Genomic DNA, 21,599 nt, shown 5'->3' on the forward strand with positions numbered 1-21,599 from the left:
TTGGGATGATGACCTGATTAATGATAATTTTTTGCCAATTGACGCTCAAAGAATCAGACTGATACCTATTGCTAGAACAAGCGTTGATGATTTTGTTGCTTGGCACCATAATAAGTCTGGTATTTTTTCGGTCCGGTCGGCATACCATGTTGAATAGGAGCATCAGCATGGTGAAAAACTGAGACGGACACATGGTATGGGTGGTTCTCAAGCACACCCAGTATGGAAGAAACTTTGGAAATTAAAGGTTCCAGCAAAGGTAAAGATTTTTGGGTGGAAAAGTTTGCATAACACTGTTCCCTGTTTTGCAACTCTTGCAAATCGCCATGTTCTAGTAAGTGCACAATGCGTTTCTTGCCCAGCTGAAGTGGAGGATCTACGCCATGTCCTATTTACATGTTCAAGAGCAAGGCAAGTATGGACTGCTCTTGGTGTTGCCCATCTCGTTGATCAAAGTTTGTCTGTAGATCGGGCGGGATCCGCAGTCCTGTCAGATTTAATTACAGGTGATCATGCAGCGAATAGTTATATGCCACCAGTTGCTTTTGGAGAACTTCTGATTGTGGTCTGCTGGTATATTTGGTGGGAGCGAAGGCAACTGTTGCAATGCGAACCAATACAATCACCCTCTCGGTCCAACTCTCAGTCAGCTGGCATCAAGCATCATGGCTGGTAAAGACCACCGGAAGGGATGCAAAAAATCAATGTGAATGCTTCTTTTAATGAAGATATGGAAGAAGGTACAATCGGTGTTGTTATCCGGGATGCTGCGGCATGTTCGTTGGTGCAACGAACAGTTATATCCCCATTGTTTATGATGCCACTACGGCTGAAGCTATGGCACTTTGGCATGGAATCGAGTTCGCTAGAAGTCTGGGTTGTTCAAACATACTAATCAATACAGATAGCTCTGATGTGGTGCACGAAATGACGGGCGAATTTTGGCCTTCTTCCTCAGCCACTGCTATCTATGTTGATTGCATTGAAGCCCTTAAGGAGTTCGGAAAGGTTGTCATAGAGCATTGTCCGAGAGAGGCAAATCAGGTTGCACATGAGCTAGTTAGGGTAGCAAGGGTTGATCCACCGAATGTTTGGTTCTCATTGATGATGTTACTCTTGTTTAATTATTAATAAAGCTAGCCATGATGGCCTTTCCTTAAAAAAAAATCTTCCAATTCCCCGGGTGACATTGTCTCTCAATCGGCCGGAGTACGACCAATTGCGCAGATACTTACAGTATTTTGCTACACCTTTTCAAAGCCTGGTTCAAAAATAATGAAAGGGCTCTGATTTGTGCTGGTCCATTGCATTCAAAAAAATCATGTAAACTGAACTCTTTGTAGTGAATAGTTTTGATCTCCAGACTTGTAAACTTAAGATCTTTATGACAATGCCAAACCAAGAAATGACCAAAGTCGACAACGAGACGTGCCCTGACATTTTGTGAAATAATCAGACGCTTCTACTATCTTATTATCACTTCAACATGATTTATATGACGCGGTGTGAAAAGTGGTGTGATGGAGCAGACGGCGGGGCAAGGCCTCAACGTGTAGGCCGGCATGCCAATTCTCTTCCTAAGATCGATTTTATGTTCGGTTTATTACAAGCCCCGAGAAGAAGGTGCTACTCCCTCCGTTCCTAAATATTTGTCGTGATTTTAGTCCAAGAGCTCATTTACGATACCCTGAAATAAATATGGACCATCCATTTGTCTTCATCTAATGGCCAATCTTACTTGGTACTCCAAGACAAGTTTTAAAGAGTACCACCTCTAAATATCAGGGAGTACCTCAATGTTAGGGGCAAAATCGTATTAACGCGTACTCAGTAATGTAGAAAAAACCTATTAATTGTGATTAGGCAAGATAAAAATTTGCTTTGTTACCACAAACCGTTTTGTTCCTCCGTACGTATGAACCCTATTTTCCAAACTCAAGACCGGCGGCGGCCGGGACGAAGCTCCACCAGTCCGCGCGCGGCCGAATATTCAGGCTTCACGCCTTGCACGCTCCTCACCTAGCAATTGTCACTGCCAGAGATGGGCGTGTTTCTTCAGTTTTCACCCGTGTGTGCTTGTGCTTGGAAGAAACGGCCGGGGACACATCTGCTGGAGGGATTTCTCACGCACTCACGCTGTCCGACCACAAAACCAAATAAGTTCATGTTCTTGGTTCTGCCCGAGATGCATATATTCAATTCAGATGCATTGAATTCTTTTCCTAACCGAAGTAAATTGCCGAATGAATGAATAATTTGATTGGAAGATATTTGTATGCTAATCCGTGGAGACTGGAGCAAACGCATCTTTCGTCCGAAATTTAGGAACCTCAACCTCGTGGTGTTCATCTGATTCGCCAGCATGTTGATCAACCGGGGCGACAGCGCAAGGTGGAGTGGCCGGCCGGGACGCATGGGCAGTAGCGAATGCCGAACTAGCGATGGAAAGAAAGATGGCAGTTTGGTCGATGAGGACGCAGCGCAAGATCGACCGAATGAGAAGTGTCATTGATCGATGAGGACACAGCGCAAGATCGACCGAATGAGAAGTGTCAGCGTATTAACGAGTCAAAAAATCTAATTTGTCCGTTATATATGGACGGCTGGATCTGCCCAGTACTCCTGATGTCCTGTATGGAGGACTAGGATACTGTAAAATACCTCTAGTTCAAAATACCATATTACAGACTAACCAAAATACAACGAGGCAGCGCGATCCAATCCTAGCAGGTTTCTGTGGAAGTGCTGCAACGCTTGAGGTACGAGTCGAGGGTCTTCTGCTTCGAGACAATAGTTTAATTAATGATACCGACCTGCTCGTCAGTAAGTTCAGTGTAGCTGGCTAATTAAGGTTCATTTTTTTTTCTAGAATACAATTAAGGTTCATTTTTCAAACAACATTTTGCCCAAACATGGGCTTGTCCAAGTTAATTTGCATTGCCAAATGTTTCCGAGAATTAATTAAGCCCCAACATACTGCATGAACAGTTGATGAAGCTATGGATACTCGCATTGCCATCTACAACTCCTAAGAAGTGTCTCCCATGTCGTGCATAGGCTTCCCATCTTCGCGGTAAAGCAAAGGGTGAAAATAGAGTTGAGTGCATGAGCTAAAACAATTAACATCTACTCCTCCGTTTCAAATTAATTGACGTGGATTTGTATAAATTCTTATGCAAATCCATGCCAATTAATTCGGGAAGGAGGGAGTATGTAAGAAAGAGGAACAATCAAGGGCATACCATGTAATGTCATCTACCGTACCATTTGCCACAAGGTAATCTATGTCCACCGAAGAAAGCTGGAACTTTGTGTACAAAATAAGGAGAGGAAAGAAAAATAAAATAGACCTCAAATTAACTACTGAAGTGACCGCTAAAAAAAACTGAAGTGAATCGAAACACAATAGGCTAGAACAAGGAATGTAATATACTTGACCAATCTGGCGGTGAGCACGATCTTCTTCTTGAATAATGTCAGGAGGTGGCCTTGAGATCAGCTAAGAACCTCGCCCAAGGAAGTTTAGCTCTTAGTGTTGCCTTGTTATTTTTCTCTTGGTTTTTCGTTTTCGGGCCTTCGTACATAAATTTGAATATAGATCCACCAATTCAAAAACCATCAAGATTGTTTTACTAAAAAAAAATCGTCACCCCATGTACACGTGGACGTGGACGTGGCCCTAGATGATATACATGTAATTTGTCACCATATCAAAGCATGGCCACTTCACTAGTGAGTAAATAAAGTCACATTATTCGGCGATGTGATTTGATTTGCGTGAATCTCAAAGCAGATATGAACGGTGAATTCTTCACAGGATAGGTCCTGGGCCCGATAATAAAATCGTTTTACTTAATCAATTCTTTGCATAATAATTCCCACCATCTCGGCCACTGAACTTGGCAAGGAGCACGTCACGGACCACGGTGTCCAGGTTGGCCATGGCGGACCCACCTGGAAGCGTGGCCCGGAGGGCACTCTCCTTCCATTCCGCCGCGCGCCGCCTAATCCCCCGCCCCTCGTCGCCCTCCATGAGCTGCCGTATCATCCCCGCCAGCGCCTCCCTCCTCACCTCGCCGCCGATCTCCATCCCGTTGCCCCACTCGGTGCACTTGTACCTGCAGTTGGTCTGCTGCTCGGCGAAGAAGGGCCAGCTGAGCATGGGCACGCCGCCGCAGATGCCGTCCAGCGTGGAGTTCCAGCCCGAGTGCGTCAGGAAGGCCCCCACGGCGCCGTGCGCCAGCACCTTCTCCTGCGCGCACCACGTCGTCAGCATGGCCCGGCCTCTGACGGCTTCCAGGAACTCCGGCGGCAGCACCGCCGCGTCGCCCTTGACGAGGTCCGGCCGGATGTTCCAGATGAACGGGTAGCCGCTGCCGGCCAGCCCCCACGCGAACTCCAGCAGCTGCTCGTTGGTCATGACCGTGATGCTGCCGTAGTTGGCGTACACGACGGTGCTGGGGGCATGGCCGTCGAGCCAGTCCAGGAGCCCGTCCTGCTCCTTCCAGAGGTTCGTGCCGAGGGCGTCGAGCGGGGTGCTTCCTTCAGGGACGGCATGGTGGGCGTGGAGGAGGAGCGGGCCGACGGTGTAGAGCGGCGCCGGGAGGACGAACTCGCGCATTTCGTCGAGCACCTTCCGCTCGAGCTCGTCGAAGGTGTTGACCATGACGGCGTCGGGGAGCGAGAGGCGTTCCCCTTCGTGCACGAAGAAGTTGAGCATTATGTCTTCCCGGTCCGTGGTGCGGAGGAAGGACGGGAAGTCCCTTAGCCTCATGCCGTCGCACATTCCCCGGATCCCCGGGACGACGGCGTCCAGGAAAGCGTTGTCTGTCAGCTGGGATTCATCTTTGAACGGCACGAGCCCTTGCTCGATGAGCTGCCGGTAATGGCGGTACCCGAGGAAGCCGCAGGCGCTGGCCGTCCAGAGTGCGGCGCACGGGACCCCGATCTCCCTGGCGGCGTCGTAGGCGAAGGACATCACGCCGTCGACGACGAGGCAGGTGACCGGCGGCACCCCGGAGGAGGGCGTGTCGTTGAGGGTGGCGAGGAGCGAGAGGAGGCGGGGGAGGCAGGTGGTCATGGTGGACTGGCAGAGCTGGGGGACGTCCTGGGTGGCGTCGGCGTCGGAGAAGGGGAGCCCGTCGGCGATGGCGGCGAAGCGGAACCCCGGGACGACGCCGTCGAGCGCCGCCGGCCCGCGGGACCGGAGCAGGCGGCGGTGGTTGAACTCGGTGTTGACGAAGGTGACGTGGAAGCCACGCGCGTGGAGGAGCTTGGCCATCTTCATCATCGGCGTCACGTGGCCCTGCGCCGGGTAAGGGACCAGCACGGCGTGCGGCGCCGCCAACGTCTCGCCGGCCTCCGACCCCATTAGATCAAAACTTCTTCGCCTACAATTGCTTGTGCTTGAAATGCCTTGTGGTAGATCGTGCGTCGTTTGCGAGTGCGTATCCTTCTCCGAGCTTAGCTGCCGTATATTTATATGCAACGAACTGCAAAGTTCGCTGGAAGTTGGGAGACGATGCTTTCTATACCTGGGGTTTTGGATACATATGGCAAAGATTCTATCTCATTTTTGAGACGATGCGTTCTACTGGGATTTTGTCGTGTAATTAGAGTCGTGTACGTGGACAGCTCGGCGGCCGGCCGGCGACGACCGATTGCCAGATGGAAAAATATCAGCAATGATAGCCTACACACACAAGCGACATATCAGCAAGAGCCAAGTGCATTTTGTCCCGTAACTATGCGTGGCAGTGTAGTTTTCATCTCTTAACTTATCTACAGTGTACTAGCAGAATACCCGTGCTCTGCTACGGACTAAAGAACACATGTTTAAGGTGAATTTTGTACTACTGTCTATTATCTTATAACCATATAATCGACATTTGCTTTCGTCTCAATGGTTTGTGTTCCGCTGTGTCAAACCAACAAGTTAATGAAAACATCGTTCGAGAAATAGTGATGCAAACAAATCCAAAAGTCTGAAGGTGACGAACCACGGCGACCAACTGAGTCTTTGTTAGGACTTAGGAGTAAAGATATTTCACCTGAAACTTGCAACACAAAAGTGAAGATGCGGGCCTGGCTCTTGTGTCTCTCCGCGGTGACCGACTCGGGGGGTGATTCCCACACTAATACAATTCCCAACATATCGAAAGCAAGCTTATTTCTCATCACGACATATTAAGGATTGGAAGAACATATCAAAAGCAAGTGGAAGTTTAATTTGGTGGTGATTGTCCTTATAGTGATTGGCTTGAAGACTCTTTTAGCTTCTTGTATCTGATTGCATTGTACCTCATTCTATTGTTGTTATTTGTCTAGAAAACTTGCAATACTGAATAACTTTTGTTCCTCACAACCGTATCATCCCCGGGCAAACCCGGATTAATTTGACATGACACGGCGATGACGTGGTTTGGTATTCGAGTTTGTGACGCCTCCGATCAATTCAGCCACAGTTGTTTCTTTTCTCCGAGCAAGGGAACGAGAGAGGGGAAGACTTCAGTTCATGTGAGAAAAGCCTACCAAACTGGATATGTCAACGCAAAACCGAGTTTGCCATAAATACCACTGCCAGAGACCAAAATAGTACTACTGCACAAAGTCTACACCACGTACGGCAATAGTTTGAGACTTTGAGGAAAGATTATGTCAGTCTAATCTTTATGATTAAAGGGTGACGCGTAAAGGACAAAGTCTACAGCACGTATGGCAACATTTGAGGAAATATTATGCTAATCTCTATGATTAAACCAGTAAGCATACTATCTTTGGGGTGCCGTCCCATGTGCATTTTCTTTACGTAGAATAGCTCGGCTGGCGTCCGGAAGTCAGCTACCTTTGCAAGCGCGCTTCATATTCGCCAAGTCAAATCATATGTACCGTCAAATGAAAGATTCCCCAAAATACAATCACCACTTGTTTCACAGCCTTTCGGAAACATGAAAAGTCATGCAAGATGCAACTCCTTCTATTCTTTTCTGCAGAACTTAGTTCTTTACAGCCATATCCTCGACAAACACGGTCCCCATTTAGTCGTTAGTTCTGCCCGGCCTTTTTTGTCAGTTTGTGATGGCCATCAACAGGGACTCTCATTATAATCGAGATTCCATTTAGGACGACGCTTTAATTTTTCGACGTCCGCTCCTGTCCGACAAACAATGAAGGCATAAGCTGTTGGGTACTACAAAGATTCGCGGCGGCGAGTTCCATGGTTTCCACTTGCATCCATCCAATTGCATGTGGAGTATACCAATAGTAGTTTTTATTGGCACGTCACAATAATAGGCGGCCGATTGTCTCTCAATCGGCCGGAGTACGACCAATTGCGCATATTTTGCTACACCTTTTCAAAGCCTGGTTCATCTTTATGACAATGCCAAACCAAGAAATGACCAAAATCGACAACTGAGACTTGTCCTGACATTTTGTGAAATAATCAGATGCTTCTACCATTATGTTATCACTTTCACATGATTTATATGACGCTGTGTGAAAAATGGTGGGATCGAGCAGACAGCAGGGCAAGGCCTCAACGTGTAGGCCAGCCTGCCGGCTGCCAATTCTCTTCCTAAGGTCCATTTTATGTTCTACTCCCTCCGTTTCATAATTCTTGTCGAAATATTACATGTATCTAGATGTTTTTTAGAATATATATACATCCATTTTTTAACAAATTTGAGACGAATTACGGAACGGGGAGAGTAGTTATTACAAGCCCTAAGAAGATGGTACTCCCATATTACAGACTAACCAAAATACAACAAGGCAGCGCGACCCAATCCTCGCCGGTGCTAACATACACGCTAACCCAATTAAGCATTTGTTTACAACAGCGATACACGGCAGGGCCACTCCAGAGAAGAAAGAGGAAACAATGTGCCTGCTTTGATCACACGCAGGCAGCGACACATTGATCCCTTCATCAAAATCTGGGGTTCTTCGCGCTGGGCTGGGTTTCTGTGGAAGTGCTGCATCGCTTGAGGTATGAGTCAAGGGTCTTCTGCTTCGAGGGGCTTGGTCTGGTCTCGCTCTGGGAACAGTCCAGTGTTTTCTCCTGCCCATCCAGCATCTGGTAACAACAAAAGCAGGTTGCCTTGTCAGACTCGTCCGTGGGTATCAATTGCTGACACGCAGAAACTTAAATGGAGGATATATATAGCACAATACATCCAAGCTTTGTAATGCTTGAGACTGGGCATTGGAAAACATGTGTAAATAACGTGATGAGATTACAATTGCTACTAAAAATGAATCAGCGAAAAAAAGGAAGTGCTAGTAGTTTCTTAGAACCTCTGGCTACTCTGATCTTACGATATGTTTCAAATTAACATGGGAACAAGTTTGAATATTCGGTCTGATGAAAACTGTTGAACAGTTTCATATTACTTTTAACTGCCATCGCCAGAGAAACCAATGGGATCAGCTATTATTCTCCACGGATGAAAAAATGCTGGTTGTCTAGTAGGAAAAAGAAGTATGCCATGCCAGTACATGGAGAAAAAGAAAAATAGCAAACCTGCCCCAAATTCTCAAGTTTGCCTTGAACAACATCCCTGGAAAGTACAAGGCGAAAAAGACACTTTAGTGCATGAGCTAAAGTACAAAATTTGTGTAGGGATGGAAAAAATCAAGGACATACCATATAATATCATCTACCGTTTCATTTGCTAGAAGGTAATATATGTTCACCGAAGAAACCTGGAAATTTATGAAGAAAATAAGAACGAAATAAAATAACCCTCAAAGTATCAACTGTAATGAATCCAGACAATAGGTTAGAAGAAGGAATGCGATATTCACCTGACCAATCCGGTGAGCACGATCTTCTGCTTGAATAATGTCACCGGGAGTCCATGACAACTCAGCAAATATTACTGTGCTTGCCGCTGTCAAAGTTAACCCAACACCTCCAGCTTTGATGGATAGCTACAATGTTAGGCTCTCATGAGGTAGTACCCAATAAATGAAGAAACTTTCTCTTCAAGAAATCTGATTATATAGTGCCGCACAGTTGGAATAGTGCATAGTGCCATCTATTCTCGATTGTGATTGTTACCTAAATCTGCTATGAAACATGGGGAAATATCCAGTGAAAACTCTCTTAAGGTGCAAACTTGCAAACTTTCGTCCTAGGCCATCCGATCTAAAACGTCCCGTCCAGATGAGAGGTGGGAATGAAACCCATCACTTAAACACGATTTTTCAGAAAAAACCCTGCCAAGCCCAGCTTTAGCGCGATACAGGGAGAGAAAACGATTCACAAGTCCCTGTTCCTGACTTCCTGTTCCCCGTCGATGTGGCGAGTGGCGACCTGGATATCATTGACGCCGGCGACCCTGCCCTCTCCTTGCGACGGCAACCATCGACCCAGCTCTCTCCTCGCTACGGAAGCCGGAGACCCAGCCCTCTACTCTTGACGGCGGGCGGCGCCCAACCCAAAACCCCTCTCCTCGGCCGCCTCACACCGCTCCTTATGAGGGCAAATCCGAGGCCACGGCCTTGCGTTGGTATAGCAGCCTCGCGGGCGGCGGCGCTGCACCACGCAGTACCCAAGGAGGCGCTGGAACCCTGCTGCAGCCACCCTACGACCGGTGGCAGCCACCGCGACCTGGCGCCGCCCTGACCCCACGGCCGGGCGCAACGGCGATCTCCTCGACGCTGCTTGCCTGGCGGCTGCCGCGCTGCCCCCAGCAACGGCTACCGGATGGCGAAGGTCACCTTGTCGCCTGCCGTGGGCTGTATGGCCTGAATTTCTGCTGCTGGTTGGTTTCTGAAGCTGTGAGCTGCTGTGTTGCTGAAGCCATCCAAATTGTTCGGGGAAGGATGTATTTCTGCATCATGAGTTGCTCCCTCGTTGCAATCATGGGTTTGTAAAACCAAATCACAACTATGCACGGCAGGGGACAAAGAATCAGGGGCAAGGTTGCTTATGACGGTCAGACAATGGTGTGTGCTCAGAAGGGCGGGTCACGGCCGGCAGAGAATAGGCTGGGGCATCACGGATTCATGGCCATCGGCAGAGCACGTGGCAGCGGAGCACCTGGAATAACAGTCCACGGAGGAGTGCTGGATGGGCAATTAGATGTTTAGGAACAGCCCTGCAGTCGGGAGGAAGGCCAACACCAGCGACCGGAACAAGACATCGAGGCTCCATCAGCGGGCAGCAAAGAAACCATTAGACGGCGAAGAAACGAAGCGTTTTTTCTTTTTACATAAAATGAAGCGTTAGGAAGCGGGGGGTTTCTGAAAACTTGCGTCTAAGTGACGGGTTTCATTCCCACCTCTCATCTGGACGGTATGTTTTAGATCGGATGGCTTAGGACGAAAGTTTGCAAGTTTGCACCTAAAGAGAGTTTTCACTGGATATTTCCCCATGAAATATTTCTAATTCTCCATTTTGTTCTTTATGGAGAAAAACATTTCTAATTCTCCATTCCAAGTTCAATCAGGGTACAAAGGTATTCTTCCCCCCAAAAAACCATACCTCAGTGACACTTTCAGTCAAGCATTGTACCAACCTTGCATTCCTTTTGTGGGCAAGTGCACAAATTTCAAAACACCAATTACTAATGGGTTCGAAACATATAGGTACCATGTGCATCCATGTTAGTATTATCGATCAGCTTATATGCAATTTATTGTTTTCTATATAAAACGTACTCCCAGAAATTTTGGCTGTAAGAAAATCTCCACTACATAGGATTTGGATCAAATGTTAACAACCATATAAAGTGCAAAAACTGTACTCCCTGCATCCCATAATATGAGGCACACACGTATTCCTAGATCATCAATTTGATTAATTAAATATATATTTTCTTAACAAAAAAAACATCATTAGATTCCTTATCGAAAGAATTTTCTAATGATATAAATTTTTAATTATTTAATTTATATTTAGTTAGCTAAATTGATGATCTAGGAATGCGTGTGTGCCTCATATTATGGGATGGAAGGAGTAGGAGTTAACACATACCACTGCTGCCTTGATGTCATCCTTGTTCTGGAAATCCGTGACTAGAGTTTGCCTTACAGCTACAGGTGTTTGCCCATCAATTCTTATACAATTGACTTTCTTTTTCTGAAACATGGTAATAAATAGTAGCTCCAGGTGTGTTACAAACTAGTCAAATAGAAATACGCTCTTGGACTCTTACCAAGAGATGTTGGTGAATAGCGTCAATCATGGGTTGATGATGTGCAAATATTAAGAATTTGCAATCAGCCTGAAAAATAAATCAGCAGTCAACTCTGAACAATTATTGTTTGCAACGATGGATATATTTGTAAGATGCCTGCCATAATTTAAATGTGAATAATAGACCAACAAAGCATTATCACAATGTAGGATGTAGACTACATAGGACATTTCAACGCCAGTTAATAGAATGACCATTCTGGTGGGTGAGGTTTTATATCCTAGCCCACTAATTCAATTCAGCGAAACAGGTAGCCTTCAAAAACCAACCAAAAAGGTAAGTTATGGATGTTATTCATGTAGTATCATGTAAGCGGTCCCAATTGAAGAACATGAAACATAACCAGAGTTATGGATCACGCAAGGATGATGTTGATGGTTCAGTGTAAATTGGTCGAAATCAGTGGGTATCAACATCAGCTAGCCAAGTTATGATCCTCTATAGACAGTCCAGAAACTGGCAGCAGCTAGCCAGTTCTGACAGTTCTCTCATCTCTGATCCCATGAGAGTAGAGTAAGAGGATAGTTTATAAATATCTCATGCAATTACCTCAATTACAGTGCCGAGGTAATCTAGCACTGCTGGAATTTTGGCATCAGCTGAATCAGTGTATATCTGCGATTAAGCACTAAAATGTGAGTACTGATATCAATAATAAACTCACCCATATAAAAGATGATAAAATCTACTCCTGCATGTTTACTACAAGTCAACAACTAATCAAAAACCGTATCTTATTGTTGAATTGCACCCTATATTTGGATGAACGAAGACAGAACTCAAGCCTAATTGATAACATTGCAATTCCATGATATTATATCAAACTCCAGATTTGCATAACCAACTGCAGAAAGAAAACAAATCTAGTATTCTCAACAATCAGAACTAAAATTCAAATCATACAATTCAGTTGAGCAGAACCTATTGTGGAGTTAAATTGGCACTAGTGATAAAACTATTTAATGGCCATCAATTTCTTAGTAAGGTGCTAGAATTTGGGCTACTAAGATAAAAATGCAACTAATTTGACATTCCTCAGGCCAAGACAAAACCTCGACCTAAAAATATAACTTGCCATTCTTACCAATCTCCATTACACATGTGTAAACAAAATAAGTGGATTTCGTTTTTGTAGATTTTAAGCAGCTTCAAAATTGAAAGTAGAATATTTGTACTAAAGGAAGATAAAATGGGCATCAACTGTAGAAGCACGCGGGCGCACAGCATGCACATTCAGATTACCTTGTTAATAATATTTTTCTGATTAAATTTGAGAGAGTCAAACATCTCCTTAGAGTCACAAGACTGCATTTTTATCTTCACAGTCTCCAACTACAAAAAGAGAAACCACGTCACAATCTCTGGCACAACAATACAACCTTCAATGTAGCACTGCAGTTAAGAGTACACATAAAACAAAGGACTAAATAAAATAAAATTGTGTTCCCTTTTTGCTTTATTCAGAAAAATAGCTTCGCATTTGAAACATATGTATATGCCTATATGGTATGATATGCAAAGAAGAGTACATCCATACTCTTTTTGCTGGCTCAACTTGTGAAGAAACATACAGCTCTAAGTTGGGGAACTTGTGGTATATATGAATAAAATGGCTCACTGGATGATCAGAGAATTAGGGAGTACAAGCCATCTCAGAACATTGCATTAAAGTTCTCCAATGAATAATATGCAACAATCAAACATTGTGGTTATATCAAATACGGATACATTAAGCTTTCCAATGAATCATATGCTGCAAGGTATCATTTGCAGGCAAAACTCACAAACAAGACAAAAGTAGTGTACCTCACGAAAAAGAGCACGGATGTGTTTCATCTCTTTCTCACTCAAATCCAGAAAAACCTGAACAGGTTCACAAGTTATGTACATTAGGTGTACATTTTTAAGAATCACAGCAGTAATAGGAAGTTAAAAGATCACTGGGAGAGAAGCTAATTCTCAAAAGGTTATATTACTGAGTTAAGTTTTCTCGGATTCTGTACAAGATAAATAAGGAAATAAAGCCTTTATTGCGAGCATCTAGATGAAACAACCAAACCGATACAAGAAGGCCCAGAATTTTTTTTTGACTGAAAACTGTAGGAGAGGCTCCGACAGTGTGTGTGTATAAAAGTAAGGAACACAATTACAAGCAAGGTTACAGGGGGGGGGGGGGGGGGGGGGACATCAAAAGGGGAGGGAAGAAAACAAACCCTATCAAGGCACAGAGGCCAGAGAGACAAGTCAAGTGAGGAGGGCGTCTCTAGCCTCCACTCTAAATCTACAACATTGAAGTTTCAAGAAAGTCTTAAACTTGACAAACCAAGAAGTGACAAGCGGGACCGAATTGTTGAAGATCCTATCATTCCTACTCTTCCAAAAGGCCCAGAAAATTGGGCAATGAAGCACTTGGCCAAGAGGTCAGGCTAGTGATCAAACGATCTGAGGGCTCTCCAGATTATTTATCGACAAGGACAACTTCTCGGAGGTCACAAAAATAAAATATTTTTCCATTTACAGAAAAGTTAATTGATATATGTCACGTTCTACTAAGTGAACACCCAAAGAAGGTTACCTGTTGTCTACGCTTAACAGGCAACTCCGAAAGAACATCTTTCTTCAACCTGCGGATCATGACGGTGGCTTTCATCAAATTATGTAGCTCCTCGTGATTGCTAGCACCTTGATACATCCCAAAAAATCCCTGAGGAAGAATCATTACTGTAAATCAATCATATTGGTGACAGAAAGGGAATAAATCCATTTGATGAAGCTAGTACTTACACCTTTGCAATATCTATTGCCATATTCATTTACGTTCTTGTACACATTAGGATACAACGCCTGGAGCTGCATGTGTAGGAACGTTAATTGTTTGTCTACATGGAGAACTTTTTGGTATTTAGTATGTGCAAACCAAATCTGAGCACAGCAAGTACCTGAGTAAACAACTCGATAGGACGAGACAAAGCAGGAGTCCCACTTAGCAAAACCACATATTGAGCTTTCTGTTATTAAAGTCATGATAATTTAATTTTGTTAGTACTGCCATGACAATTAGATTGCAATCTTACTGGACACTGCAATTAGGCAAGATATTGTTACTCTACTAAGTTTCATCAATGGAATGAAGTTCAAGAAAACACAATGCATCCCAAGGAACTGGTGAGATTAACTGAAAAACGTTCTTTGAGACAGAGGATGTAGAGCTTTATGAACATTTGGACATATTGTTGGGCAGAAGGGGAAACATGAAATAACTACTCCCTCCGATCCATAGTAAGTGTCTCAAATTTAGTACAAATTTAGTTGGACTTATTATGGATCGGAGGGAGTACATAAGAACACCAAAGGACCAAAGTAGCCAAACTATGGATAAAGTGATGCACGATACCAAAAAAAACCATAATGGCATGTACACAAGAAATTTATGCTCCAAGAATGGGAAGTTGCTCTCCTAGTAAGAAACATCAAACCTGCAGAACAGGAAGTGAAGCAATTGTTCTCTTTGCTTGGGCATTCTTCAAAAAGTGTGATTCGTCAGCTATAACTATCTGAAAGAAAACCATTTGAAGGTGAGTAAAAGTGGAGTATGTGCACAACATTCTTAATTCAACTCATTGTAAATAGAAGACTACAGGGATCACTAGTTCTAGCTGTTACACTTGTAAGTGGAGTATGTTTTGATAAGATTCACACTTGAGGATCAAACAAGCTATGTTTCGAATGAGGTATTCAAGAATTCCAGATTACACTAGTTGAATGCTCAAAGCCGGTCCTAGTCAGCCTCAGCAGCACTAGTCACGCCAGCGACTTGGGCGCCTGGGCAGCAGACTTAGGGTTTCGGCAGGTGCAGCAAAGTAGAGCCGACCAGTACAGGTGGCTCGAGGTGCCAGACACTTTCCTCGCCCGTACTGAGCAGCAGAGTTGCTCTGAACATCCAACAGATGGTGGGAAGAGGAAGCGATGGCGCTTGTACCTACACCCACAACACGACAGGAAAATGGGCCAGATGGGCTGAGCCGTCCAGGAAAGAAGAGGAGGGGGGAGAGATAAATGCGTAACCTAACACTGAAGTTCTAAGCCCACCAACACCTCCACAACTCCACCAGCTTGAGGCGGAATGGTGATCTGTCAAGGTCAAAGGCTCCCAGTCCCACAATCCCACTCCATCGCAACAGCCAACCTCCATCGCCGCCAGCTTTGCTCCCATCCTCTATCTTTTCTCCCCACCTATTGTCCCAGCCGCTGCTGTGCTTGCTGACTAGGTCGGCTGAGCCTAGTCGTCCAAGTCGCAAAGGTGCCAGTCAACCGACCAGCTAGCACCTAGGGACTTTGTGGGTGTTCAACAAGAAAAGCATAGTATTGTATTATGTGTTCAAGAGCTAAATAGTACAGGACAGCCGCTGTATGAGAAACACATACTGTTAAATTTAATTTCCCACAACCTATGACCATACACAAAAGAGAAGAGCAAATGAATTTATACCTTAAAGTCCAAGTCCAGAAGTGTGCTTTGTATCTTGGGAATTACATCATAAGATATCACATTGAACACACCATCCAAGTCAAAATCTCCTTTGGTGTTTGAGTACACCAATCTGAATCCTGCCTTGTTTGATCCTCCAGTCTGTGGTAATACCACCTGAAAAAATTATCATTTCTATTCATCAGTCGCAGTATTATTCATGGATAAAATAAAATTCATCTGTTTATAATCTGCTTATATTTTTAGGACTTGTCAATCTGTTGGAGCATGAGTTGCTACTTGCATCATGTTTTTGTGGGACCAATCATAATAAACTAGAAATACTTTTGAGGTCTTAGTAACGAGGTGAAGAAACTGCTTGTTGGGGAGGTTTCTTGTTGGAGATGCTCTGAGAATCACAAGGGTGTATGAACATGATTATGCTAGAATATAATAAGACAAAAACTAACTGACGTAGCAAAAAAAAGTACTGCCTCCGATCCATAGTAAGTGTCAGGGATTTAGTACAAATTTGCACTAACTTTGTACTAAATCTCTGGCACTTATTATGGATCGGAGGGAGTAATTGCATGCTTATGTAACTGACCGCATAAATCATACAAAAGGGAGGCTAACATACAAGGGAAGAAACGCTCAAAGCAGAACCACACATTGTTTTTTTTCTCAGGAACATAAAATCATGTTCAGTAGAAACTAAGATGCAGATTTGCTGGTGAAAAAAGAATGACAGAAATACAGCTCACGGTAAACTATATCTGGAACAGGAAATTTAGAACAACTGCAAACCAATGAAATTCATGTAGATATGATATTTTCATCAGTAATAACACTAAATCATCATGATTGACCCAAAGTACAACAGCATTGGTACTCATTTTTACAATAAGAAAACAAAGAGGATGTACCAAGATATCTTCCGTAGGGATGTTAAGCCACTGCTGAATCATCTGTTATAATCGCAAAATACAACTTCAAATCTCCCTTATGCACAAAGTAACAGTTATTGAAATGAAACATAGAAGTTCTAGAAAGTACGAGATGCTCACGGTAGCCCAATGTAATCGCAAGGAAGATGGAGAGATTACAAGAACTGGCCAGGCATCATGAAGGCAAGAAGCAACAGCAATTGCCTGCATAGAGAAAATCAAGTGGCAGATGTAATGCCTGGGAGCATGAAAATTTGTATGATCTTAGAAGAATTGTGAATTGTTATGCAACTTTCTGACATTGGAAAAAATGTTTTTTTTTACCTTGGAGCATGTGCTCCAGGTGCACCTTCGAATTTCTCCTGAAAGAACTATTATACTATAGTTTTTAACTTATTATTAAACAGTAAATAAGTCAACTGTATCACTCTCAAGAGTCAATAACAGAAACCTATCACACAATGCAACTCTTGTTCCAGATTAAATAATATTATTAGTTGTTGAATAATCCAAATGCTAAAGGTAAATTGATCAAGCTTTTATTAATTCATATTATGCTAAATATCTTAGAATGCACTATTGGCTAATCCACCTGCAGAGTGAGGATTGGTACTCAACTTATGCACGCGACTCCACCACTAGCAGCATGCCCTCACAGAAGAAGAATGCCAAAATATTGTATGCTAAATCAACTTCAAGTTTAGTCACAAAATAAAATACCAGATGTCTAATGCAGAAAGGGTAAAAATGCATGACAAACTGATGATGATCCAGTGGCACTGTAAGTACCTGTAACGTCTTTCCAAGACCCATTTCATCTGCTATCAGCACTCTGCCCCCATGCTGCAGAGAAAACCTACAGTAACAAGAAGACAAATTAGGATGTCTTGAAAATGGTAGATTAGTCATGCATTCAAAGTGCAAAAGCACGCAGTTGGATGTAGTTATTATGGCTAAATTAGGTTTGTGCAACAACCAGAAGTTCAGAAGGTATATGCATCCTAGTCCAGGGGTGTTTGGCAACACTGATCTTTAAAACTAATAGCCTTACTAGCCGTGGACAAAAGAATCAAGTTACACACCAGGTTACAGCTTAATAATATTACATCGGAACTGGAATGGGACAAATACCAGTTATTAGATTGGGGAGGGGCGGAAGTTGACAGGATTTCAGAATTAAGTAATTTTTTAATCTGCAAGGCTTGGTTTGCAGTTGATGAAGGGTTATGGCTATATGCAACATTTAATAGAGTTCAGCAATACAGAGTGCATATCAATATAGGAAAATATATTCTCACTGTTATGAGCAAAAGAATACCTAACTCCTTCGCGCTGAAATGGCATAAGCTTCGACTCAACATCAGTTGGAATCCTGTCATACAAACCTTTGCCAGAAAACGGCAAGGTTAGCGTCTGAAGAAAGGACTGGAAAAGTGCTAAGGCATTGGAAGCCCAACACCAATGAATTTAAGACCTTCCTTGGAAGATTAAATGGTTTGCACTGACAATTATTTACATCATGTGAACTGTAAAAGAAATATTTGACTTCTTCCCCATATTTATCATGAATCCAAGTGAATTAGTGGATACTAAAGAAAGCTAGATACTGCTCATGCAATGAAACCTTGGAATTAAGTGCATGTAAGAGTTTATCCCTTTCAAACAGAATCATAGAAACAAGTGAGCAATTTTTTCTTGGAATTTAGATACCTCGAAGATCTTTGACAGCTAAAGCAGCATCGAAAGCCCGCTGAACTAGTGGATCCAATTTATGAAGCTGCTATCAAAGTAAATAGTATGGTCAGAATGAATACCTCTAGGGGCTATAAATTGGATCATAACATGCTATTGTTCAAGGGCAGAGCCTGTTAGGTAGAACTTGCTTGAGGAGACTCCAATAATATAGAGGATAGCAAACTGAGGCCTACACATTGGCCCTTGTGTCTGCTGAGGGTCCTTTATTTATTTATTTATTTTTGCAGGAAACTGAAATACAAGCATTACAAACTTGCTCACCAAAACCAAAATAATGTACATGGACCAACCTAATAAGTTATAACAGTTAATTTCTTTAGCAACCTTTGGATAAATCTATGTTGACATTTTAAAACTGGAAAGCAAAATAAGCATCTTAATTCTTAAGAGTGATGCAGTAGCTGAGTAGGAACAGCGTGGTTCAACCAACTTAGCAAGAAAGCAACAAAAACATCTTTGAAATGACATGGGGGGTTATTAATAGAAACAGTTTTAAAAGTGCATAAGATAACTGTTACCTCAGCGGCTAATCCAGGCACTGCATGAAGAACTTCCTCTGCTATTGCTAAAGATGTGGGAGGGAATATCCATACCCTAAGGATTTGACAAATCAAGTAAAACAGAATCAGGAAGAAGTGGTGGGTTTTACAGAAGGCATCAAGCTTGATGTGCAATAGAAACATGTCGTTAAACTGCCAAGTAATAGTAAAAAGGGACCTCTCTTTCCCGTTCCAGCTAGCCTTTGGAATCTTGTGAAATGCATCCACAAGTTTCTGGGAGAAAAAAATAAGACCATATATGATTCACAATATGATTCAGTGCCAAATGATTAAAGATTGGGAGGGGGTTGTACCTGGTTATAAGGGAACTTTGCTGCAATCACACCACTGGAATGTAGGAAAAGCTGTACAGATGTCTTAGGCAGGCTTCCCTGAGTATTATTCACTTCAATGGCGATTGGAAGAAAAAATGAGATTGGCAGCAGTTCATAGTAGAATAAACAGAAAGCACCAAAAATGTTGTTTACCTGCAGTTGGTTGACTATGCCGAGAAGGTGAAGGTGATTCTGCCTGAGAAGAGTTAAGGAATTGTGAGGAATAGTATAGCATAGGGATTTCATTCATGAGCGACATGGATGTTGGTAAGATAAGACGAAATAGATATGTTTCTGCTTCCGTCAAATTAAGCTGGTCCAAGCAAATCCAAACAAAAAATCAGCGAATGAAGCCATTAATGAAATAACACCAAAAAACCTGTCTATAGTGCTACATTCACCAGTATTGAAAAGCCGTTGCAGTTGTTCTGTAGAGTTCAAACAAAATATTAGCTATACCAGCATCAAGATTTATCTCGTAATTAAAGATGCATGCATCCTTGCTTCCTTGGGTCAGAAACATCAGCTTATTCCCAAGTTTACCATCTTGCAAATATGGAGGATGAAACGAACTTAAAATAAAGAGAACAACAAGCTGTCCTTAACAACGGTTCCATAGCATAAAATTCTGATTCACAATGTAACGCGGTAAGCAAGAAAACTAAAATGCTTACTAATGACTTGAAAAGGAAATGTCAACTGCATCATCCCAAATTTTTGTCTGAGATCACAAAACCCAGACATCTTCAACCATATAACCCAAAGTTACAAGTCTGCAAATGCACTAAGCTAATCTACTACCACATTTCGGACCAATCACCAACGCCGCGAATCTTGGGCAAGACCACACCAGTTTCTTGGAAACAGAACACTGTAGACGTAGCTAGTTAAAAGAAGAAAAAAAGGGGATTTACTACGGCGAACAGTACTGCATTCACAAAAATGGCCCGTAATTGCGATGCATCGCAGTACATTGGATCAATAAATCTTTCCAGTGTTCCGTGTCGCAAATACCAATCCCTAATTCGCAAACAGTAAACCCCCCGAGACAGCGAAAGAGCGGAGAAAACCCTAACCTTGCCGAAGCGAGACTCCAGGGAGACCCTGGAGGCGGGGTGCACGTCGTTCCTGAGCGGCGAAGAGACCCTGGCCGCCGGCGATAGGGCGGGATTGGGCAGCGGCGAGGTCGCGGGAGCGGTGGAGGAGGTGGAGGAGGAGGCCTTGCGCTCGGCGAGAACGCGATAAGAGTCCCGCTCGAGCTTGTCGAGCTGCTCCTCGGTCAGGCCCCAGTCGTCGTCGTCGTCGAAGCCGCCGGCGCCGGCGCCGCCTAGGCCCGTCATTTTTAGGCGGGCGTTTTGAGGGGAAGCTTCTTTCGCAAGGGAGAGAAGAGGAGCGGCGGTCCGGGAGCGGTAGTCGAGGGTGCTCAAATGCGATGGGCGCCAGGGCGGAAAAAGGTCCGCCAACATTTTGATACGAAGTACCAAAATTAAATTATATGACATAAAAATTATAGCATTAAAAAATTTATTTGAGTACGAATCTAATGACATTTTTTTATCCTAGTTAAATTGTAATCTTGGGACACGTGCGTGCCTCATATGTTGAGACGAAGGGAGTTTTACTTAACTTTGATATCACGTGACAAGACACAAGAGTAAACATGTTGTGTCATGGAATCTATATTTGATCAGTTTAATTGCTGGTCGAATTTTGAACTTCAAAAGGATGTACCATAAGGAAGGAATACCATGTTCATTTGTACCGTTTGAGAATAAATCTAGTTACTCCACAAAATGTAAGCTTTACCTTACTTTTCTAAAGTTCATGTATACTCCCTCCTTCCTAGTTTAGAGGCCGTATTATGTTTTATATTGGTTTTTAAAATAACTGTTGTATTAGTGTAGGTTGAAAAAACGTCTCGGTTCTCCCCTGTGCATTAGTTCTTCTCGTTATCGCTCCACATTATCTCGCCCGCATGTTTCTTCTCCTTTCTCTCTTCCATCTCCCCTCCCCCCCCCCCCTCCATGGCTCGAATGAATACTGCATCACCACGCACATTTGATTTGAGTGCATCGACATACAACAAGATTGGCGATACTAAGTTGGCTGATGGCGTAGAGAGCGCGTGCTCCTTGGTCTGGCTGGGAGGTCACAGCCTAGGAGACGGGTCAGGAGATCAGTCCAATCCCGACAAGTTCCTTGACGAGCACGACAATGAGTTCGACAACGAGCACGGCAGCAACAAACCGGTGCTTCAGTTCAAAGCCCATGAGATCGATGACGAGCATAGCAACAATGGCCCAATGCTTCGTTTCAACGCCGGCGAGTTTGATAACGAGCACGGCAGG

At 43.6% G+C, this 21,599-nt stretch overlaps 2 protein-coding genes across 2 annotated transcripts; both read right to left on the bottom strand.

The window, feature by feature from the left end:
- Nucleotides 1-3,838: 3,838 nt before the first annotated feature.
- LOC100821656 (7-deoxyloganetin glucosyltransferase) lies at nucleotides 3,839-5,576 on the bottom strand. Its single transcript, XM_003559863.3, has one exon. The coding sequence runs from the start codon at nucleotides 5,369-5,371 to the stop codon at nucleotides 3,857-3,859; it is 1,515 nt and encodes a 504-aa protein (XP_003559911.1). The 5' UTR covers nucleotides 5,372-5,576; the 3' UTR covers nucleotides 3,839-3,856.
- A 1,922-nt stretch (nucleotides 5,577-7,498) lies between these two features.
- On the bottom strand, nucleotides 7,499-20,591 carry LOC100825181 (SWI/SNF-related matrix-associated actin-dependent regulator of chromatin subfamily A-like protein 1). Its single transcript, XM_003562556.4, has 24 exons — nucleotides 20,328-20,591; nucleotides 19,405-19,447; nucleotides 19,231-19,322; nucleotides 19,095-19,150; nucleotides 18,896-18,971; nucleotides 18,333-18,399; nucleotides 17,941-18,007; nucleotides 17,412-17,478; nucleotides 16,743-16,826; nucleotides 16,602-16,643; nucleotides 15,697-15,852; nucleotides 14,684-14,761; nucleotides 14,147-14,215; nucleotides 13,992-14,057; nucleotides 13,783-13,911; nucleotides 13,014-13,070; nucleotides 12,450-12,539; nucleotides 11,757-11,822; nucleotides 11,166-11,234; nucleotides 10,985-11,089; nucleotides 8,809-8,934; nucleotides 8,648-8,706; nucleotides 8,525-8,561; nucleotides 7,499-8,077 (listed from the first exon to the last, which is right to left on the bottom strand). The coding sequence occupies exons 1-24, from the start codon at nucleotides 20,589-20,591 to the stop codon at nucleotides 7,931-7,933; spliced, it is 2,112 nt and encodes a 703-aa protein (XP_003562604.1). The 3' UTR covers nucleotides 7,499-7,930.
- Nucleotides 20,592-21,599: the final 1,008 nt, after the last annotated feature.

Source organism: Brachypodium distachyon, chromosome 1, assembly GCF_000005505.3.
Source record: "Brachypodium distachyon strain Bd21 chromosome 1, Brachypodium_distachyon_v3.0, whole genome shotgun sequence".
Classification (NCBI taxonomy): domain Eukaryota; kingdom Viridiplantae; phylum Streptophyta; class Magnoliopsida; order Poales; family Poaceae; genus Brachypodium; species Brachypodium distachyon.

What these genes read in the sequence shown, in the direction of transcription:
- LOC100825181 (XM_003562556.4), bottom strand. Translation starts at nt 20,591, where the DNA reads ATGACGGGCCTAGGCGGCGCCGGCGCCGGCGGCTTCGACGACGACGAC. An exon ending in CAAAGTTCCCTTATAACCAG is followed by an intron (nt 19,151 to 19,230) that starts GTACAACCCCCT and finishes TTTTTCTCCCAG; the next exon opens with AAACTTGTGGATGCATTTCA. An exon ending in ATGACATCAAGGCAGCAGTG is followed by an intron (nt 8,935 to 10,984) that starts GTATGTGTTAAC and finishes CTAACATTGTAG; the next exon opens with CTATCCATCAAAGCTGGAGG.
- LOC100821656 (XM_003559863.3), bottom strand. Translation starts at nt 5,371, where the DNA reads ATGGGGTCGGAGGCCGGCGAGACGTTGGCGGCGCCGCACGCCGTGCTG.